Source organism: Epinephelus lanceolatus, chromosome 11 (genome assembly GCF_041903045.1).
Source record: "Epinephelus lanceolatus isolate andai-2023 chromosome 11, ASM4190304v1, whole genome shotgun sequence".
In the NCBI taxonomy this organism is placed as follows: Eukaryota; Metazoa; Chordata; class Actinopteri; order Perciformes; family Serranidae; genus Epinephelus; species Epinephelus lanceolatus.
Window position 1 is genome coordinate 27,126,054 of NC_135744.1, and position 22,878 is coordinate 27,148,931.

General features: G+C 42.2%; 1 protein-coding gene across 8 annotated transcripts in view; it reads left to right on the forward strand.

The window, feature by feature from the left end:
* LOC117262266 (neurexin-2-like) overlaps nt 1-22,878 on the forward strand; it is a 177,332-nt gene that overhangs the window by 71,245 nt on the left and 83,209 nt on the right. For 5 of the 8 annotated variants that reach the window (XM_033635109.2, XM_033635144.2, XM_033635117.2 and 2 more), the window contains 7 exons: nt 3,273-3,702; nt 4,394-4,777; nt 5,628-5,831; nt 10,394-10,420; nt 18,468-18,587; nt 18,673-19,054; nt 21,726-21,916. In XM_033635109.2, the coding sequence (XP_033491000.2) occupies nt 3,273-3,702; nt 4,394-4,777; nt 5,628-5,831; nt 10,394-10,420; nt 18,468-18,587; nt 18,673-19,054; nt 21,726-21,916 (1,738 nt within the window). The remainder of the gene's footprint in view (nt 1-3,272; nt 3,703-4,393; nt 4,778-5,627; nt 5,832-10,393; nt 10,421-18,467; nt 18,588-18,672; nt 19,055-21,725; nt 21,917-22,878) is intronic. The other 3 variants (XM_033635126.2, XM_033635162.2, XM_078172446.1) reach the window with 1 other exon arrangement.

A 22,878-nucleotide genomic window follows, 5' to 3' on the forward strand; every position in this document is an offset into this window, starting at 1 on the left:
GTGGTGAAAATGTCTGATATATATCGAACACCTAAACTTTTATTGTCTTTTTGGTGAGTAAAACATGTTTGCAGCTGCCCTCGTCCACACCAGTGCACAAAAGCACCATATAAATGCAGTCCTTTACTGTAGGCAATATACTGACTATGGATAAGAATCCAAACTATCTCTTTATCCTATTCAACTCCTATAAACAAAGCAGCAGGAAAAAAAAACTTTGTGTGTGTGTCTTCATAAACCTCTGTTCCACCTGTGGTGCTATGATTGTCTAGTAGCTTATCTCTCGCTGTTGGACAGTCGCTGTCATGCGTGTCAGCTCAGCTGTATATTAAAATGATTTACGGCTAAGCGTTTCAGTAAAAGCAGCAAGATGTGTGTGGCCCAATGTGATAGAGTAGAATAAATACATATATTTTAGCGCAAATGTACTTGAGTAAGAATAAGAAGTATTCTGCAAAACAACTAGTGTCAGAAGTAAAATATAAGTAAATATGACACATCACCACTGGTGAGCATGTTAGCACTCTGATATTAGCATTTTGCTCAAAGCACTGTGTGCCAAAGGACAGCCTCAGACAGCTGCTCCATGTTGTTTAAACAAGTTTAGGCTATTGATTTCCACTGTGAATCTCATAGTCCACACAGTCTACAGATGTGTAATTTTGTCCAATAACTTTGCAGTACAGGCACATTTAAACTGAACATGAATTTGTTGTAGTCTTAATAAAGTAGGCATGACATCAACATTTCAAAGCACTCAAGCGTTAACTGAATGATTTTTAAATGGAGTGTCTCTGCAGCGTGAATACACTGAATTGAAAATTAGATGTTATTTATGGACAGGTTATTGTCCCAGCACCCTGCCAATGCTGCAGCCCCCGCTCTGTGGGCGGTGCGGCTGGTGGTGGTGTTGAGACCTACTACTGCTGCGTGGAGTCGCACAGATGTACTGTAGGCATGCAGGGAGAGTGTGACGCGATAAAGAGTCATGAAGACGGAATCACAAACCCCGAAAAGTCCCAGTAATGAGGGTGAGCGGTGGCAGAGGCTGATCAAATGGGATCAGCCTCTGCCTGGAGATCCAGGAGGCAGGTTCACAGATGGGTCAGTCAAAGCCTGAGCTCTGTAGTTTGATGATGAAGTGCAGGAACAAAGCTCTGCAGTGAATGGGAAGAATTCAAACATACATATTCATCTTAATCCATGCGGGAAAGAAAAGCAACTAAAATATTTATTGTATAAGCAGTGCATCTATTTAGGGGGATATCTGTCTTATTTTACTGAGTGTAGAGAGTTTGGGCCATGACTAATCTCTTAAGACATTACATGATAATAAATGTGAGTGCTGCTGGGGAGAGGCCATCAGGTTCATCAGGTACAGGAAAACTAATGGCCACTTGCAGACGGATGTCACGACTACAACAACTAGCAGGGAGAGATGAATTTGTCTTTGAAGTCACCGGCTTATTGGTCTGCAGCATGTGTGCCCACAGGATATCCCACACTGCATCATTAGGTCCCTCTAATGCTTCAAAGATTGTACCCAATTTGGTTATGAAGAATGTGCTCACACGGCTGTTAGCAGCAGAGAAGGTCTCCATTCTCAGTCTGCTGTTATTCTTCACCACTTGAGCATAAAAGACATGAGGCCTTTGTCAATTGACACTGGGGGAGCTTTATTCTTGTGTTTCGGGATACTCTGTAATCCTTGTCACATACAACAGGCGTCTGAATTGGTGAAATAGGATTCCACTTCCTGTATTGTCCTTTGGCTTATGTAATAGCTCTGCAGAGGTCACAGTGTGCCTTTGGCGTTGCTAGTTGTAAACAATGTCCGTATGTGACTGCTAACACACCGTTCCCGCTTTGTGAACGTGTCCTGATTGACTGTCTTCCCATTTAAAAATTGCCTGTTACACTCATTTCTCGATGGTCAGTTTCACCATCTGATTGCACTGCTTAATTAGTCACACTGAAGGCAGTGTGAAGTGTGATATTGGCTCAAATTGCCTCTCAGCTCTGCTGTTAGTCCTCTGTGCAGTGTGGTGTGTCACCTCAGGCAGTGACTGGTCGCAGAGTGATGTGACAGATAACAGTGGGCTCGGGGTGACTTACAGCTGATACAGAATGAGACAAGGACTGTTGTCTCCCGCTGTGCATATTGATGAACCTGCACTGAAAGTAGAAAATAATACAATAATGGCGCAGAGCAGACCGCACTGGCACGCTATTAAAGTACGCTCCCAGTATAAACAGGGTATATTGTGTGTAGTGTAAGTAAATATATTTGAAAAGGCTTTTGTACTTCTCTCTGTTTCCTGTGATTGATCTGAAATCTCAAATCAATAGCCAGACATTCCTCAAAGACAGAGGGAGGTCTTTTGTATATTCACTGCAGCCGGAGAGTATAATCAGATTTTTCCACTGCTGTTTATCTGCATCATGAGCTCAGCACTCAAGTTTATGCCCTCTTACATTTACTATATTCACCTTTTTGAAATATAAATTGCATTTTTGTGTTTGTAAAAGATGGAGTCCGCCTCTCTCCACCACCCACCATCTCTGCTTGGACTTGATCTCTCTCACTTTACTTTGTATAAACACATATAATTGTCATTGTGTAGGTGCTGTGTCTGTGATTCCTCCCCCCCTGAATTTAAGATTATTCCACTGTCAGACGTGAGTGAGTCAGCTAAATGTCTAAAATGTAAATGTTTGCATTTGCATCTAAATCTAAATGCATTTACCGAATTTTTTTAAAAGCATCTCCGCTCCTGCTGCCTCCTTCTTATTTTTTCTTTTCACGACAGGTTTTGTAGTTAATGAAGTAATTTTATGGTAAACTCGAAAACATCCAGATCAAAAACCAGACAGTGTTGGTATGGTGAGCTTTTGATTTTGAGTACCTGTAAAACGCAGTGCGTTCAGTTGTACATATCTCCTCTGTATCTACGTGGACACACGGTCAGGAACAATCTCAGGCAGACAAAGTGTGATTCATTTTCTTTTATTAATGCATCAAGCACCTCTACATCCGTTTAATTAAAGGTGCCAGTGTATTGGAGCAGACTATGGAAATGAAATCATTGGGACATTTTCCATCAGAGCTTTGAGTTCAGGGATGATTCAGCTTGTTTTCTGCTGCGTGTCCTCGCGATTATGCCGTGTCATATCGATTCTAATACTTATTGATGAGTAATATTCAACCCTTGCACCGAATTCATTGCTCTTCCCAGCTGTCACCTCACCGCAACATCTCTCTCATTTATTAGGTGGTCTACAAGAATAATGAGTTTAGACTGGAGCTGTCACGACTGGCTGAACAGCGAGACCCAAAGATCAGTATCCATGGTGACCTGATATTCAGCTGCGAGGATGTGGAAGCCCTGGAGCCGGTCACCTTCGACACGCCGTCTGCCTACTTGACATTGCCCAGGTGGAACACAAAGAAGACGGGCGCCATATCTTTTGACTTCCGCACCACAGAGCCCGTCGGCCTGCTGCTGTTCAGCCACGGCAGCCTGCAGGGCACGCAGCCCGACAGGAAGCCCAGGGCCGATTTCTTCGCCATAGAGCTGCTGGATGGGTTTCTCTACCTGGTCATGGATATGGGCTCTGGCAGCATCAAGATGAGAGCCAGTAACAAGAGGCTCGACGATGGCGAGTGGTGCCATGTGGACTTCCAGAGGAGAGGGCGCAACGGTAAGAGAATTATATTTGTGAAGGCAGGGGAAGCCTTCTGTCTGCTTCTGTTACTGTGCTCCTCCAGTTTTAGCTGTGAAGCAGAAAAGGTTCCAAGCTGTGAAACCACCATATGCCAGCATGGATTCAGTCACATTGGCACGCTCTTACTTTTTATTCACTGCAGTAAAACATGCATGCACATTAGGTTTTAATTACAATGATATTTTCCCTTGCTATAATCTATGTATGACATTTTGAAATCTGTGTTAACCTATTTCACAAGTGGCCAATTATACAGGCACCCACCTCAAATTGGGCCTTATTAGTACAATCCAAATGTCTGCCTTATTAGTAGAATCCAAAATACACACAGTTCCTTCTATTTCTTCCTACTCATTTCTATAAATAAATTTCCTTCCTTCTCAAGCAGGGCAATGTGACAATGCAGATTTGTCATTTGTAATTCTTCACTTTTCCAGAGCAAGTTTTAGTTTCGGCTCCTGCTTCTGCTCACACAGTCAACTCCCGAGGACTGGCAGTACAGTTTCTTAATCCACACTCTTTTAAAACAAGCGCAGACTAATGTCCACTCCCTCAATCTCACAGTTTGTTCTCACTTCTCACTTAGCACAGCCCACACACACCTGTCTTGATTTTCTGTAACAAAAACATTGTGCAAGTACAAATTGACTCACTGCCCGCCCTACAGGCTTTATCTCGGTGAACAGCCAGAGCATCCCCTTTTCTGCTAACGAGGGCAGTGAGATCCTTGACCTAGACGGAGACATGTATCTCGGAGGTTTACCTGAAGACCGCCAAGCCCTCATGCTCCCCCCTGAGGTATGGACCGCCTCCCTCAGCCTTGGCTACGTGGGCTGTGTGAGGGACCTCTTTATTGACGGGCAGAGCCGGAACCTGTGGAGGCTGGCCGAGGTTCAGAGCGCCACAGGTGTCAGCAGCTTCTGCACCAGGGAGACTCATGTCAGGTGCGCCAGAGACACGTGTGCCAACGGCGGACACTGCAGAGAAGGCTGGAACCGCCACATTTGTGACTGCAATGGTACTGGCTATCTCGGGCCCAGCTGCGAGAAGGGTAAGAGTCTCTGAAACAGATGATGGTGGATGGGGAGGATAAGTGATTTCAAAATGCTGCTGCAAAGCTTTTAACACACTTTGGCCTGTATTTTATTTATTAACTTAGCTGTGTAGTGGCTGGAAAGTGCCTGCATAGATGGGAAAAATGTAGATACAAAGAAAACTCATTATCAGACCCTACTGCTCAGCCCTTCCAAATAATAATAATTTGATTTGCAATAGCAGTACGATCATCTACATACTGTATAATGTCATACCTATTCAAATGAGTTTCTGATTCAAATCAGAGTAACCTTCCACGTCCACAAAGCAGTCTAGGTGACAGTCAAAGGACAAAATGCATATTTTTTAATGTAAGCCATAGTAAATTACAGTATTTTCCTACAGTGTAATGATTCATTAATGAATTGTCGGTATCATAAGGCCAGTGCTATGAGTGTTTCATTAGAAATGCAGTGGTGCCTCGGTACGGTGATTCGGCCTGAATCACTTTGCATTTACCATGCAGATGGTTTTCTCACAGAGAGGCCAAATTACGCAGATCCATTGGCAGCTAATAGTATGAGGGATATATGAAAATCCCTCTTGTATTGCACTATGATGGGTATAAATCCTTCAGAAATTTGATTGCTGCTGTAATCTCACCGCTGTCTTTGCATGCTCCAGGCTTTTTCTGCCATCTGGTGCGACTGATGAAAACTGCAATCTAAAATGATATCATGCCGCACCTGAGATAAGCTCAAATAGATTTCAGGTTTCATTCCATAAATGCCACTTTGTGTTTTTAATTTAGTGTTGTTGAACCCCTTGGGGGTTCAATGTCTGCTTCCTCTTCCTGAAAACCACAGAGGCCACCATGGTGAGCTATGACGGCAGCATGTATCTGAAGGTGGTGCTGCCAAGGACGCTGCACACAGAGGCCGAGGACGTGTCCCTCCGCTTCATGTCCCAGAGGGCCTTTGGCCTGCTGATGGCCACCACATCGCAGCAGTCGGCGGACACCCTGCGTCTGGAGCTGGACGGAGGCAGAGTGAAACTCACTGTGAACCTGGGTAATGCTGCTGCGGCAAATGCGAGCAGATAATACCAGTTGACCTTTCAGGACGTGTCACCAAGCTAGAGTTCTCATGACATTAGTTTTGTCTCAGACTCTCTCATTCCCATCTTCATACACTGTAACTACAGTTGCTTAAAATTATCATTGACTGCATGTTGCTATAATTTATTTGCAATTTTCCAGAGACCTGTGGTGTCAGATTATTTCAGTGTAGGTCAGTTTAACTGGATATTATTGAATGCAATTATGAGTGGTCAGTTTCATAACATTTAAACAAATATAGTGATAACGATGAAATGTGGACATATGGGATGGTCCTGGATGAAGTTACGGAAAATCATTTTCAACAGTTTCTATTTTAGCCAAATATACTTTGGTTTGCTCAAAGCAGAAATGAAAGAACATCTTAATGAACTAACTGATGGTGTAAATCATCTTATCAGCTGTATTTTAGAAAGAGATCATTTGGAGTTTAAAAAGCGCTTCATCTATGGATGGGATTTAAATTAATACTTTGACCTTTTAGGAAATTAGCTTTTTGACTTCCTGGCAGAGAGTTAGAGGAGGAGATCGACAAGACTGTCGTATCCATCAATAAAAGATAAGCCAGCAGAGAGTTTGCTTAGCACAAGGACTGGAAACCAGGCGAAACAGTGAGCCTGGTTCTGTCCTATGTTCACAAAACTCACCCACTGCTACACGTGACGCTTAGTAATTAATGTTCTTTTTCTGTACAAAAACTGAAGTGTAAAAATGACAATTCCTTCTTTTATGAGGGGTTATGTATCAGACAATTTCTTGGCCATGCACAGTAACTTCCTGGAATCTATGCTGGTTGCCTGGCAACCGCTCAGAGCCAAGAAATAGTTCAATACATAGCCCCCTGTAATACAGCAAATTGGCGTATTTACTCTCAGTAGCTGGCTGTGGCTCCATATTTGACGAACATCTGAGGGTGTTTTCACATATAGTCCTTTTTAAACAAACTGAACTCAGTCCTCTTTAAGTGCACCGAAAAGTGGACCAACAGAAAAAGGACTCAGTTCTCTTTCTGGTCAACTTCAGCTCTGATGGGGCCTCAGTCCTCTTTCTGTTCACTTTATTGACACAGTTTTGTTTTTACTTTTAGTGCGGTTATGAAGCCCCTCACTTTTAAATGAACTTAAAATTGGAGTAAACCTTGGTGTTTCTGTGCTGTAGACTGTTGCCGTTTGATGTATTCCACATTCAACATCTGGAGACGTGCAGTATCTTCCATGTCTTGCGTCATTGCAAGCGTTACAGGCCGACATGGTTTCGTCTGTTTTTTAGGCGTCCCAGTGCAACAGCGTGTGATCTAGAGGGCTAAATACAATGACAAAGAGCAAAGTGAACCTGGAGTGCTTTGTGTTCACAAGGCACAGGTCAATTTAACCCCACCATTAACCTGAGGGGAACCGAACTCAGACCACCTTGGGAGATGGTCTGAGTTTGGTTCGCTTCAGAGGGGTCTGAGATCTTGGAGTGTTCACCGCTCTGAGTCCGTTTGAAAGGGCTGAAAAGGACCAAGCGTGAAAACACCCTTACTCTCTTCCAGGGTTTACTGTAGACATTGTGTTTATGTAGTAACCTGTGTATCTTAACCACTCGCACACTTTTGCTTCTTGGGCGTCACAAAATGTGTATATTTATCCAATAAGAGATGTATCATCGTATCTTTTCAACATAATAGTACAAAACTGAACAACTGATGTGAAACAAATGAAGAACACGTCTTCTGAATTATAAAATCAATCTTTGGAAAACATTTTGGAGATTTTTTTTAAAAAGAAAAAGCAATGATAAAAGGGGTTTAAGCAACTGTAGATGTGTATGTATCTTCTGCCTCTCTCTTTCTCTTTCTCCTGCTCTCTTTCTCAGTTCATCCAGTGGTCAGGTCCCATCTGACCGTCTCGGCTCTTTCAGCCCTTCAATGGCTTGTCTGCAGTTCAAGGAGAAGGCAGTCAGAGACCAGATCCATCATTACGCTGAGATATTACCACTTAGACCGCTCACGCCGTAGATGCGGCCATTGTCGTTCCCCCTCCCTCCACATTTACTGGCCTGTCCAGTTTAGAGCCGCTTCACTGAACAGAGCGTGCCAGTGATGGACACACACACTCGCACACATGCACACACCTGCAGCAGAAAGTCACTCTGGTCTCTGGCTGTCTGTATCCACTGCTCTGTGATGGTTGACAGCTTGAGAGCACTCCTCAGCCACATGACTTACACCAATATATTCATGGATGAAATTGGTTTCATTATTCAGGACATGCAAATGGTGAGCGGGTGAATCTATTCTGAGGCCGAAAATGTGAATACTGCAGATGGATTTAGGAGATATTAGCATGATAAACAGTTAGCAAAGCATCATATTTGTGCTGGTGTCATTATTTTCACGGTGTAAGGTTCACTGTGGCTGCAGGTTGTGCAAATCGCCCTTTTCCTCTGGATTTAACTTGGAAAATAGTTTATTACCATCAGGCCAGCCTGCAGAACAAGCAGGAGGCCGTATCATTTCAGTTAACCGCACTCTGAGTTTAAGAGTGAAGACAGATCAAGGTTTGGGCTTTGGAGTAGAGGTGCATCGGTACAATAGGTCAAATTATTAAGTTTAACTCATACCACTAAAACTTATTATGTTACACATTCATGACCTTTTCAGTATTATTTAGTGAAATAAATCAATCACGTTGATGTCTTATCACTTATGAATGCATGTAGGCTCTCCCAAACATAAATTATACAAGAGGCTATACAGCTGAAGAGAACTGAGATGGTTTCATCTCACAGGAAATGAGACATTTATTGCAAATTTTGCATGGTCCCAGTAACTGCTTGACCTTAAAACTGGGGTTAGCAGAAATCTGGAAAGGAAAATACAGGAATACACACCCTCCCCCTGCAGCTCTCCCCTCTCTGTTCGAGCCCCTCCCACCAGGCGACCATCGCTATATGCACATGCTTCATACAGAAACTCAGGGTTCCCCACACATTCATTATTTAATCTTATTTCATTGTAGAGTTGTATGCAATGCATTCGCTCAGCCCCTCCTTGCCCCCCTTACTGTCTCTCTATTGGACTACATATATGACAAGAATTAGCTAGCTAGCCACCCTAGCATCCCTTTGCCTTGCTCCCAACTGCTGTGAACTCCAGCTTGGGGCATGGAGCTTCAGTCAGCAGCTGTAGTAGCTCGAATTCAGCCATCACAAACCCCCCAGCGTCGGGAGTGACTGCAGGCTGCCTAGAAAACCGCAGCAACAGAAAGTTTGCAGATCCAGCAGGGAGTCAGGGCTGCCCGGTCCCCAGAAGTTTGGGTTTGCACTACCTGGATTTGGGATGCTGCAGCTGCTGATCCATCGGGTCCGTCTCCGGAGCTGCTGCCAGCTCTCCTCCCGGTAAAGTGGTCGGTAGCAGCGGGCAGAGAGGTGGACACACTGTGATTTGAGGTTCAAGCTAATGTTAGCTACATTAACATGAACTTAAATGACTGTATTATGAATTACTTGTGTTAAAGACGTGAGCTTTGGCTGCGCTTAGAAGTAGGCTAAACTATACCCACATTTTCAGTCCATCTCTGGCACTTTCATTGTCAGACTCTCTTATTGTTAAGGTCGTCTTCCTTTTTGGGGTTGCTTTGCAGCGTAGGTAGTTGTTGCCAATGCTGGAATAGCAACTTTCTCTGCAGGATTCTCAGCTATTGTATCAGGCTTTCACAGAAGGGGCTTGCACATGCATCTGCATTAGTAGAACAACTAATAGGAACACCCTGGGAACACTTTGCTCCCAGGAATTTGGCCCTGTGACTGGCCAGAATCTCCCGTCATAGACTAGATTTTCGAAAGCCCAGTCTAGTCCTCTCAGACCACTTGAATTACAATACGCTCAAACTAAATTATGGGATTTTTGCCCAGTGATGCCGAAATTAAACCGCCTACCCGAGCTTTAAACACTGCTCAGTAGCCACTCTAACTTGTTTTCTGAAGTTAATTCATTAGGCTCCTTTGGTTGATTAAGATGGTTTATTCTGTTTCACGTGTTGAAATCTTCAACCGAATCAAGCACAGGTTCCTCTTTTGTTATCTGCTTCAGACAATTTTCCTCACAGCGGTGCGTGTTTGCTGTATTACCCCAAAGCAGGTGTCAGTAAAACTATCAGTCCCAGTATCTGCAGACGGTTGAATGTAAGCAGCCACATCCGAGCCAATACCGATGCTAAAAATAATACTGGTGCACCTCCACTTTTACGGTCAATAAAACTCTTATTGATCCCGACTTTGATCTGGTCTATTGTACTCCCAGCAGTGCCAGACACATGCTGATCCTTTCACTCACTGTTCCTTTTTCTAATGTTATGTACACTACAGGGAGGAAAGTGGCGGTTTAGACTCTCGAGGCTGTCCCCGGATGGTGGGCTCTGAAAAGCACTGAACTGTCTGCAGAATGTACCTTGAAGGATGTGAAATATTCTCCTCTTTTGTGCTGTTTCTTTTTTTCTTTTAATCTCACCATCTCACTCTCTCTCTCACCAGATTGTATCAGGATAGACTGTAATCTCAGTAAGTGTCTCCTATGATTATTTACTGTACCATGATTTAGAGAACATGCACTGTGGTGTAATCATATGCCTCTTGCTCTATTCCCTTGTGAAACAGAACATAATTAATTTCTTCTGCCCCCCAATTCCCCGTGTTTACTGTTGCTGTTAGGCTGCTCACAAGCATCATTACAAAGATAAGACCGAGAATGAGACTTCACTGTGCAGTTGAATATAATTGGATCTTTTCTACACCCGTGAAGTCCGCGTTTTAGCAACAATTCAAATGACACATTTTCTCATTATTGCAATGTAATAATCTTGTAATCAAAAGTAGCTAGATCTGACGTACAGTCGCCGGCTGTTGTGCTGACAATGAGTCCGTCATTCATTTGCTTGTGACCAATTTGTTCACATCGGCTGATAATTGGGCACAGTTCAAGTACAATCAGCAATTATCTGCAATGAGAAAAGCAGCTCTCAGCCTCACTTTAGACAATTAAAAAAGTGCAATCTAGTTAGCCAGATATGCGATCGACAGATGAAACAGGCCCGTCATCTATCAAGCAAAAATGTTTGTGCTTAAATGTTAAAACAAGTTAGAGAGAGTACAGTTTGTTGCAGCTTTTTCATTTTAGGAGAGTACATTTGTTGGAACATTTCCTTTTTAATGTGAATTAAATCACCAGCTGTCAGTTTTTCATGGCAGTATTTCAATAAAATATGTGTCTGAGTGGAACTACTCATTATACATCAATAGACGTGATATCTTGCTTTGTGATACCCCAAAGATTTTAACTGTAAGAGAACTGCAAGGGTGTACATGAAAGAAAAAAAACATCCTAACTGCTTGTCCTAACTTAAGTTAAGTTTCAAAGAAACAAAAAAAAACCCTATCTTCCTGTTACAGAAGCAATTCCTTAAGTCATGGCTGTGTCCTTTCTTATCGCATATCTCCTCGCTTATCTTAACTTAATATGCCCTAACTATATAGTCTGTGCGGAGTTTGCATGTACTCCCTGTGTCAGCGTGGGTTTTCTCTGGGTTCTCCAGCTTCCTCCCATAGTGCAAAGACATGCATGTTAGGTTGCTGGTGACTCTAAATTGGCCGTAGGTGTGAATGTGAGCATGAATGGTTGTCTGTTTCTCTCTGTGTCAGTAGAGGAGAGGAAGTTTAGTCGTTGTTTTACATATGTAGACAGACAGACAGACAGACAGACATTTATTTTTTAGTGTCATCATATGGTTAGAATAGCCTTTCAATCTTTATATTTCAGTGTTCATATTGTTCCCCATTTTCACTGTCACTGCTATACAGACCTAACAATAGTGCTGCTGCCTTTATTGGCAGCTATTCTGAATTTAGGACAGGGTCAGTGCCAGGGGTCAGCACCTCCATTTGTCCAAAGGCCAGACTTTTTCTAAGCAGACACTTTCAGGGCAGGACTTTCGATAAATATGGTAAGGTAAGGTAAGATAATACAATTATTTTAACGATAGATTAAAAATAAATGAAACCGTACACTAAGTAAGAGCAGGTGAAAACATTTGAAGGAAATGTTAAATAAAAGCATGTTGAAAAAAGAAGTTAGATGAGAGCTTTGAGTTTGTGCCCATTGTTGCATGAAAATATGCAATTCATTTACAAAAGACAGAAATTGGTTTCTGCTTCACTTGTCTGATTTGTACTGCCCAACCAGCAAAAATATGGGTTAATTAACCACCTGAATCTGACCCGACCTGCAGTCTGCCAGCTTTATGCATAATAGTTGCACAATTGTCAGGACTGAGGAGTGACACAAGGACAGGGACACAGACTGAGCACTGTGGCATCTGTGTGTGTGAGAGAAAGAGGGAGAAAGTGACCAAGAGAGAGGGAGAGAAGGTGGAAGGTGGACTATTGTGTGCAATGTTTCTGTAATAATTATTAACCTATGATATTTCCAAGTAATACCCAAACCTGCCCCGGGAGCTGTGGGTTGATAATAAGCTAATAATAAGCTAACAGGTGGATTTATAAAGCACCTGCAAATCAAATGCACATAGCCTGTTTCGGGTTTGTCAATTGTTCCTTACAAAAATACTTCCCTCACAATTGTTTTGGGGGTTACTTCAATATAAGAAGAAGAAAAAAAATCTTGATATGATAAATCCCAGGGTGCAATTTTTCCTCCTCAGTTTTTATGAATTGATAATATTCTGACTTTGGTGGCCCTATGTGGCCTGCTGGCCGTTGGTTGTCGATCGCAGGTCTACATTACCCTAACTAAGGATTCCTTACTCAGGGAAATCCCTTAGGATGGTTCTGTAAAAGCTAAATTTCTGTTCTAAGACAAGATTTTTTCCTGCATGCAGTTAGGAAACATGTTTTTGCAAAACAAAAAATCCTAGATGTCACCCTAAACTGAGATGAGATAGGATCTGAGACGGAGGAAGTTTCTGTAATGAGGCCTCTACACCATATGTGCTATACAATGCAGGCAGAACAAGCTGGATGACCCCGCTGTATAAAATCCCTCAACGTGACAAACGACTTGATTTAAAAAAATGACTGAGACGACAAATGATCAAATCCATCGTCGTGAGCCATGGGGTATTTAAATGAGCGAACATAATCCCATTGATTAAAAGGCCGATCTTCCTCTGTATCAACAGGATTGATTTTCTGGTGTTCTATACTCCTGTGAAATGAATCAGTACTTTAGGATTGTGCCGCGGTGTTGTTTGAATTCATGATGCAGATTGCTGCTCTCACCTGATAGTGAGAGACAGGCAATTTAAGTTTTGGTTCAGACTGAAGCAGTAGGAGAAATAGATAAAAGCTATTGGCAGTGGAGAGGTGAACGGCTCTCTGATATAGATCATCCAATACAGAGGAGGCTTATGAATGCTTATAAAAGTTATCACTATAATCGAGTGCCGGCTGAAAGCTTGTTTCCACCCCTCATGTATGAATAATTCCTGGGTTCTCTGAAATAAAACATTGAACTGTTCGTGTTCAATTTCTCTATGATTTGCAGCCTGAATATCGGTTATTATATTGTATTTATACTCACCTGACATGAAAGGAGCCCACTGCAACAACTGTTTGTGTACTCTTAAACATATTTTAACATTTAAGTGTGCACAATAGAAAAATCAATAACCTACAGTCTGTTCAGTAATTTTGTCTCATGTTAATGTATTGATCTGAGATGCTGATGTAATGGCTATACAGCAAAGGGAACAGTTTTACTGTTGCAGCAGATTTACGGCACATGTGAGCCTAAGCAACAGTCCATTATATTTAATGGATTACATTGTTTTTCTCTGATCGAGGTGAGTAGTGTGTGTGTGTGCATTCATGGGTGTGTGGATGGTTGAAGTGGCAGGAGTGAGGTGTGCATGCACTGTGAATAGACTAGTCCTATGACCCACCTTGCAGGATGGCAATTTAAAGGCATTTTTAAAAGGTTTATAGAAAGTCAAATATGCAGGTAAACAATTATGGGACTAGCGAAGACAATATGTTGAACGTGGCTGTGTATCCTTTATTGCCTCAGATATCTTCCCAAGTGTTCACCCTCTCCACCAGCAGATGGCATTGCATCACCATGCACAGCCCACAGAAATCATTCACTGTATGTGCATCTCTTTGTGTGCAAAATGAACCGTTTTCCTGATCAATTATGCTGTATGTATGCAACACCAGTGACCTCTGAAGAGCTTAATACTGCAGATGTGATGATGGATGGCTTCTTAATGGATTTCATGGTTGATAACAGACAGTGGAGCCAAATTTTAAATTGCAGAATTATCTGCCTAAATGATTTAAACGATCATCATTTAGTGAGCGATATCATTGGGTGGAATTACACTTTGCACTTTGTACTCATTGTGAATTTTAAATGTCCTTGTTCTTGACCACCTTAAAGGATTATCTTACAACTTGATTCAGATTTCTCAGGTGAGGGTTTTTGCCAGTATTTCTGAAGGAATCAAAGAGACAGCCCATCTGCAGCAGCTGCTTGGAAGCTGTCAGTGGGAGGGTAGTAGTTGCGAGAACAAATGTTGCTGCAGTGCTCTTGATTAATTCTTCCCGAATATAGGGAATAATGGTACACAACACACTTTTGAAATGAGGCATTTGTCCTACAAAATTACAGAATTACCATAACATGCTTTGATTAACACTCACATCCTGCGTTCAAAGTCTCGGCTCACTCATAATGCTGACCTGTATAACTGCGCCATGCCTTTGAAGTTATCCTTGTTTGAAAATATGACTCAAATTCAATTTTAACTGAGGATCAAACTGGACAAAATAGACCCTTTACATGTGCAGCTTGCTCTCGAGCCTCTGGAAGCTGAGCTTGTGAAGCGAAGGCACTTTGAAAGGAGCCCACATTTCAAAGGGTTTACAGTCAGATGTCTGTGTGAATACATATTATATTCCACCATTTTACTACCCACTGCAGTGTTGGAGATAGATCACTATCACTGATATCAAACACAGGCTGCGCAGTCAGTTTTACTAGGTGTGCTTCATTTTTATTTACTGAGACAAAATTCTTTATGACCCCACTTTCAAATCAAATACTGCCACAACAAATAACACTATTACATGTACAGATAATAGTAGATGTTTTCATTTAAGGAGTACTGCACAGATTTAGCATCAGATTAGCAGAACCAGGGATATTTTCTCATTTATTCCACACATTGTCCTTTCTTATCAAAGCCTATATTACCCACAGTGCAACTTGAAAGCCAGCAGTTAGGTCAGAGATAAGCTTGGTCTCACAGATATACATGAAATGACCATAACCTTATAACACTGTATTACGTGATGGTGGCATGTAATGTTTTAAATTAATGTGCCAGCACCACAAAAACAACGCCAACTGAAAGTCAATTAGGATTCTTTGTTGTGGTGAACACACGAATTCTGTGCTTTAACAACGTCATATAATGGGCAGTAGTTAATGTTACAACCCCACAGGTAGTATATAGAGTGAGAAAGTTTGCAAAGGAAGGTGGTTGGGGTGGTGTATGGTCGCAAGGTTTTTACTTCTGAGGACTGAAGGCAACAAGTACTAGCTAATTAGAGGGAGAGTAAGGTCAGTCATGCCTTCAGCGTACAAGTCAAACAAACACAAGACTTTCACCCACGAGACATGACATGGGGACCACTCATTGTTTAGACGGCCCAAAATTCCAAAGCCCCACTAGTCCAGAAGGTGGTTCTACAACAGCCCATTTTTCTGGGCCTATAGCTCGGAAGTCCCGTACACACTCCCTACAATTAGACAATCCAATCGGCAAAAAAAATATTGCACTGTAAAACAACAGATTTTTGTAAAAACGGATACATTACATTTGTACATTACCACTATATGTAGAAATTTAACATTTGTTGACAACACTGTGGTTAACATGTGGTTAGGTTTAAGTAAAAAAAAACACTTGGTAATAGAAAAAGATTATGTGTTGGCTTAAAACATCCACGTTTGGTGGCACAGTGCTGCTGGAAAATCAGGGACAGGCTCATAAGGAACACCCAGGTTCAGTGGCTCAAATGCTAATGACAAATGCCACAAATGGTTGGTAAAACCTCCAGGGTCTGTAGCTCAAACGCCACTGGGAAATCTTGCGAAGGGTCAGTAGAAACATCAAGAATCTGTGGTTCAAACACTGCTGGGAAACTGAAACTAATTGCAATTTCAAAGCAGTGGGGGTTTGTTTTGGGAGAAACAGGCTGTCGGAGAAATGGGCTTTCAGTTCAATGGGTCGTTTTTCAGACAAATGGGGGCTTACAATTTTGGACCCTTGGATGGCAATGGCATGGCACCCACAACATTAGGTTGCATACTTGCGTCAAGTACATAATAAATGTACAGTTCGTGCCACCACCACATATTATGGTGTTAAGAGGTCATGGTCCTTTCACTTATTTCTTTGAGATCAGGTCGTTGAAGATTGATGTAGTGGCTAAGGTAGCCTTGAGCAGAGACTTAAAGGAGCTATATGTAAGAAATATAAAGCAAATAGTCATAAAATCCTCCTAATATGTCACAGAGACTAAGGATTAATGTTCATATAACATACTGATCTCACTGACAACAATAGTACAGCCAGAATATTCGCATTTTAAAAATTTTTTTACGTACCACAAATCATGTTTATGTTTTGAATTTGTGTTTTGGCCTGTTGCGCCGCCCACCGCCGTCTACCAGTCACGCAGTCAGTAGAGTCTCAGCATCAGTTACAGTTACGACTGAGCTACAGCAGCACGGCAAGCAGCATTAACAGTGTCCCGGTACATAGTATTAGCAGCCGGCTCCTCCGCTGTATCCCGGCAGAAGCGTTAGCAGCAGAGAAGCCGGACTTGCTCTAACGGTCCGCTGGAAAACCAACGATCAAGGACGCGGCGACGTGGCCCTGCCACGGCAGATGCCCGTGGGCAAACAAATCAGTCCCCAGCGTGCTGCTGTCCAGCAACCTCGAATCTGTAGGGGGGCGGACACGACTCGCGACAGTATTTTGAATTTGAGTGCAGTAACCATTTTGGCCACATTCTTACATACAGCGCCTTTAAACATTGCGTACACAAAAAACAAGGCCTAAAAGAGGTGTACGCCACTTCACATGCAAAATTTGTGATCTATAAAACAGACTTGATAGGAGAAACTTTGTTGCTTATGCTTATGCTTATGAACATTTTAGATATAGGAAATTGTTGACACAGATGGTGACATAGGAGCCTGATTGTACAAATTGTCAGATAGTTTTTGGCACACACCATTTTTGGCTTTTGTCTGCACGTACATTTTTAGTATGGATACTACGCACTTCTTTTTGACTCCACAACCCCAGTTTTTTTTTTTTTTCAAACTTATAATCTTCAGCAACAACAGATGCTGACTCAAGTGACATCACCTGAGGCAAATTATAAGATTTGGTGCAGCTCCCTCTGAAACCACAAAGCGTTATACACCTTTTTTCCCATGTGCAGTAACATGAGTACTCCCCAGTCAGACCTGCAAACAGACTTTCAATGGCTGACATTAGATGGCGGGGAGCTCCCCTCTGAGAAGCACAGATAAGATGAATCGTCCTCTCTATCCGGCATTCCACTATCTCCGTTTTCATTACAGCAAATCTTGTCTGTACCTCTGTTTTGCGATAGAGATTTACAAGATAAACATTTCTGTTTTTGTGTTGGACATGACTCCAGCGAGCGGTTTGTTTTTCATTATCTAAGTTAATCCGTCAAATATAGAGGGAGCAGGATTTGATGCAATTGATCTGTCTGGTGTGTGTAGTCGATATTCAGCAGGTGGATGGTGGTATCATGCGGTGTGCTGTAAAGACACTTGATATGCAGCCCTGGTCAAACTCTCCAGTCGCAGTTTTATTTCCCCGAGGATGAAACAGTGCAGTGTTCGGAAACCAGTTGATGTTTTCCATTTATTGCCCTCTGTACGTCCCCTGTAATTCTCCTACACCCTGAGCTCAATTAGACAGACAAACCCCTAAAGGCGCAGTCAGCTTAGGCATGGCCAATTAGTTTCCCAAGCGATGTCAGAACTCCTTTGAACTGCCGTGTCGGCCTGTTGCATAGGCACTGATTTGGGATGACGGTGCTGCAGTGGCAAGCTTCTGCACTGTGACCTATTTTGAAACCAACGAAAAAGGCAGAGGATAGTGCAGAAATCCTGAAACTTGGAAGCTGTATGTTTGAGCCAAGCCTCTAGATAATACATGTTTCCCCAGTAGACATCAATCAAACAACCCGATGAAGAAAAAGCATGCGTCATGCTTTTTCAGTACAGAAATCATTTTACACATGTCGGCCATTCAACCTGCATAATAGGAGCTACCACTGCAGTTCCTTTGTTTCATTCCTCCTTTAACTGTGTGTTGAGTGAGAGCATATTCCTGGTTGCAGGTAAATGTTGACAGCTGTGTGTGTGAGTGGTTTGGAAGTGAATGAATATATGCACCCTGAATAGAGAGAGCTTCATGTGAAAAGAGTGTACACTGAGCTGATGTGGTATGATTGTCACTTGACGCTTTCCTCCTCTTAGGCAAGGGACCAGAGGTACTCCTGGTAGGCGAGAAGCTGAATGATAATGAGTGGCACACAGTGAAGGTGGTGCGGCGTGGGAAGAATTTGCAGCTCTCTGTGGACAATGTGACAGTGGAAGGTACGTAGTAGGAATAAGGGAGCTTTGCTTACAAAGGTGATATTGAAAGGTTTTTGCAAATGAAGCTGCATGTTTTGTTCCTTAGGCCACATGACTGGCGCCCACACCCGCCTGGAATTCAATAACATCGAGACGGGGATCATGACAGAGCGGCGTTTCATCTCTGTGATGCCTTCCAACTTCATCGGCCATCTGCAAGCTCTCTCCTTCAACGGGATGCTGTATCTGGACCAGTGCAAGAACGGAGACATCTCGTACTGCGAGCTAAATGCTCGATTCGGCATGAGGCACATTGTGGCCAATCCTGTAACTTTTCAAACCCAAGCCAGCTACTTGGCCTTCTCCACCTTGCAGGCTTATGCCTCCATGCACCTTTTCTTCCAGTTCAAGACCACCACTCCTGACGGCCTGATACTTTACAACTCTGGAGATGGTAGTGACTTCATTGTGGTGGAGCTGGTCAAAGGGTAAGTGCTGCGGTGTGTGGACTGAGCTGTAATCTGCATACAGGTCAAGGCTGAGGGAAGATAGAAGGGGCTATTTGGGACAGGAACAAACTATTTATATCTACTTAGTTTTGTACTGGTATAGCCATTTCTTTTAGTGTAACAACATTTGTCTTGAAAAGCTGAAGGCACAGTATGGTAGTCAGGACGGTTCAGTCAAACTGCATATCAAAAACACTTTGCAAATTCAACAAGCACAGGTGCATTAACAGAAAACACAAATGCAAAAGCTGCAATGAAAGTGAGCATCAACAGATGTTGATTAAGAAATGGCCGACTATTGTTTCAATCAGGAAAGACAAGAGAGCGAATTGAAGATAATATTTAATACAGAATATGAGTGTACAGATTGACAGATGATTTGTGTTGATTAAGATTTAACAAAAGTCTTTGGCGCTTGGACACCAGAGGGAGATATTTTGTGATTGAGGGACATCTGAGCGGCAGCAGGATAAATCCCCCCATGGAGTCCAGACACTGGTGGTGGTGGTGGTGGTGGCTGTATGCACACAATCGGGACAAACTACTTTATAACATTACAAACATTACTGAACTTTGACCCTCTTGCTTTTATATTCGTTACCTTGGAAATAAAACAAACACCACTCACCGAATTCGCTAGAGATGGAGATCTACCTGGAGAGCTCTGCTGTTGTTACTTTGCAATGTATGTAGTTAAAGTAGATTGTAGATTCTAATATATTATATTTGCAACAGTAAAATTAAATCTGCATTTCTCTGTCACTCTCATTTTCATAGTTATGTCCTTGTCTTGTTTGAAATATTTATGAATATTTTGTTCACTTAAACAATCAATATTCTTATTATTACTATTCGACTGGTCATTAGTTACTTGAGTGCATTGTTATCCATCATTGCAGCCTCTGACAACTGTCAAGGTGACATCTGTTTGCAGCTCAGTCGATGTGACGTATTGTCTGCTGTGCAGAGGATTGTGGGTCAGAATAGCCAGAAAAGCATGCTGGCTTGCAGACTGCAAAATCAGACTGGATGTAGTAGAACATCCGGGTATTTTTCGCATACTGAATTTGACATATTATGTATTGGGACATACTAAATCTTTTTCTGGCATACTAGATAGTATGGCAATATGGGTATTGGAAAGCACAGAAAGAGTCTCCATTTTTCTTGTTCACGATAACTGGTAGATTTGAATGGACTATACTGCTGCTGCTCTCTCTACCTTAGGCTTTCCATGTAGGCACATGGAAGGGCAGGTAGGTTTGCATATCTGCCTCAGGCTAACCTCATTTGCACATGGAAGGGCAGAGAGGTGTGTGGAAGAGGCTTTCTGCATAGGCCTGAGGAAAGACAGAGGGGCCCCAGAACAGAGCCATACCGCCAAATATAATTCAGCAGATGGAAAGCTTTCTGAAATTTGATTGTGGAGAATCTAACCGAGCTAATGATGTGTGGCATGTCCATAGTGACAAAAGTTAAAACATTTATATATGTAGGCGCAATGCTAAGCTAAGCTATTTAGAACTAGCTCAAGTGGATCACCGGTTCTCCAGTAGGTTTTAAGGGCCTATTAAATGTTAATATTTAATATTTTACTTGCATCTCAAACAGGCAAGAACTTTACTCTTCCATAGGTAAAGTAGTCCACTGGTCCTGTCATAGTAGTGGGCCCGTTTCATTGTCAGCATCTGTTGGCGCTTCCTCAATTGTTGCTTTTGCATTTGTGTTTTCTGTCAGTGCACTTGTCTTTTTCTAAATTTGCAGAGCGTTTTTTATATGCAGTGCATCATAGTTGTATCGGCCACTGTAGAATGGTGCTTTTCTACTTTCTTCTTTCTTGGGCTCCAAATTACTTAATTGTGATTCATATCTTCACTCCATCAGCCTCCGGCACTGTAGAGAGACACAAAATAGCTTTAAAATCATTTGTTCATCATAAATAATTTTGTAAAAGGGAAAGGTGCAGATCAAGGAAGCACCAGCGCAAAAAACAATAGTTGCCCTTATCACAGTGCCAGGGTCATTCTCACCATCAACAAACATGTTCCAAATGTTTTATTCATTGTAAATAATTTTTTGTTGCAGAGAGAATAGAAGAGAAAGGTTGTCGAAACAGAACAAGCAAAGCAACGACTGTAGCTTCCCACTGTCAAACCTTGCACAGACTCTCTCTCAGTATAAGCAATTAGTCAGCAGGAGGCCTTGTTCAGCTCTGGAGCCTGCAGCAGAAGCTTGCACAGACAACACAGACGAAAAATGGCTTCCAACACTTCTGTCATAGTTTCCAGGCTGCTCAGTGTTTTGTGTGAAGTGTAGCAGCTTTGTCATGGATGCTGCTTAACTTTGATTCAGATTAGATTTAGTTTTTTTGGCAATGTGTGTTGATCAAGTTTAATTTCAACACGATGACTTGCCTCCAGCCTTGCCGTGTGTGTTTAAATTCATTCACTGTTATTTATATGTACATCAGCAGAGTACATTTCTGACTATGAGCCTATCATAACACAGACTGATAGACAGCAGTGCACTTAGATACATGGGTAGAATAGTTTGAAACATGCGACAGTATAATCACATAACAGCATATGGTGCATTGAGATATGATGTTATATAAGAGATACTGAATGGAAACATCTGCATTGTCCTGCAGGTACATTCATTATGTCTTTGACTTGGGAAATGGGCCGTCGCTTATGAAGGGGAACTCTGACAAGCCTCTTAGTGACAACCAGTGGCACAACGTAATGATCTCCCGTGACAACAACAATGTGCACATCCTTAAGATTGATTCCCACACTGTCACCCAACACGCCAGTGGAGCACGCAACCTGGATTTAAAAGGTAACTTATCCTAGTAATTTGCACAATTTAATGTTCAACATAAGGAGGAGGTGATGACCACAATATTTAATGATGAAAAAATACTCTTTATAGTAAATCTCAATCCTCTTTTGTTGTTTTGTTTGAATATCACAGTAATGAGAAAACAGACTGTCTGTCGTCTATCTGCGAGAGTTCAAAGAGACAGTTCACCCCTATATCTAAAATACATATCTGCATCTATTCATGGACGACCGGCTCGTGCTCCTGGCAACACAAGAAGTATACATTAATGCTGCCCCCTCAGCTGAGCCTTAACATTAGCTACCTTATTGGTGCTAGGGGAGCGAGCTTCCTCTGTGCGGTGATACAGTTTGTGGGTGTAGTTTGGTAGAAAGAAAATAGTTCCCATGTGACACTGCTCACAACAAGGTCTGTGGATTATCTTGAGTAACCGTCATGATTCCTGGATCGAGACACTGCTAGTCATCCAGTTTCATTATATTCAAGAGAAGGCAGACATCTCTACGGCAGGTATCTCCACCTTGGCAACTCACACCAAAACAATCTCAACGGATAAATAGAACTATAGGTTATAGTAAAAATATGCATTTTGATTTTGGAGTGAACGGTCCCTTTCACATGTTTAGCATGCACCAAGAACCAGAATTGATAAGCGGGAAACAATCAGCAGCTTTTAAAATGGTGGAGTCGGTGTTATGATCTGGGGACTGATTTCTAAATTAAATCTTTGCGAAATTTATTTTTACAGACACATGTTATTTCCATTTTATGTCTGTTGAGGTCACTGGGGTACGTTATATATAGAGGTGTTTCCAACATGTTTGTCTTTCCCATAGATTAGGGGTTGAGAATACTAGACACCTCTGTATATCATTCAGCCCGCTATAACACCACCACTAACGATGACCTCAGTGCTAAAACACATAATTGAATTAACACCTCTATGGCAGTGTTAATAA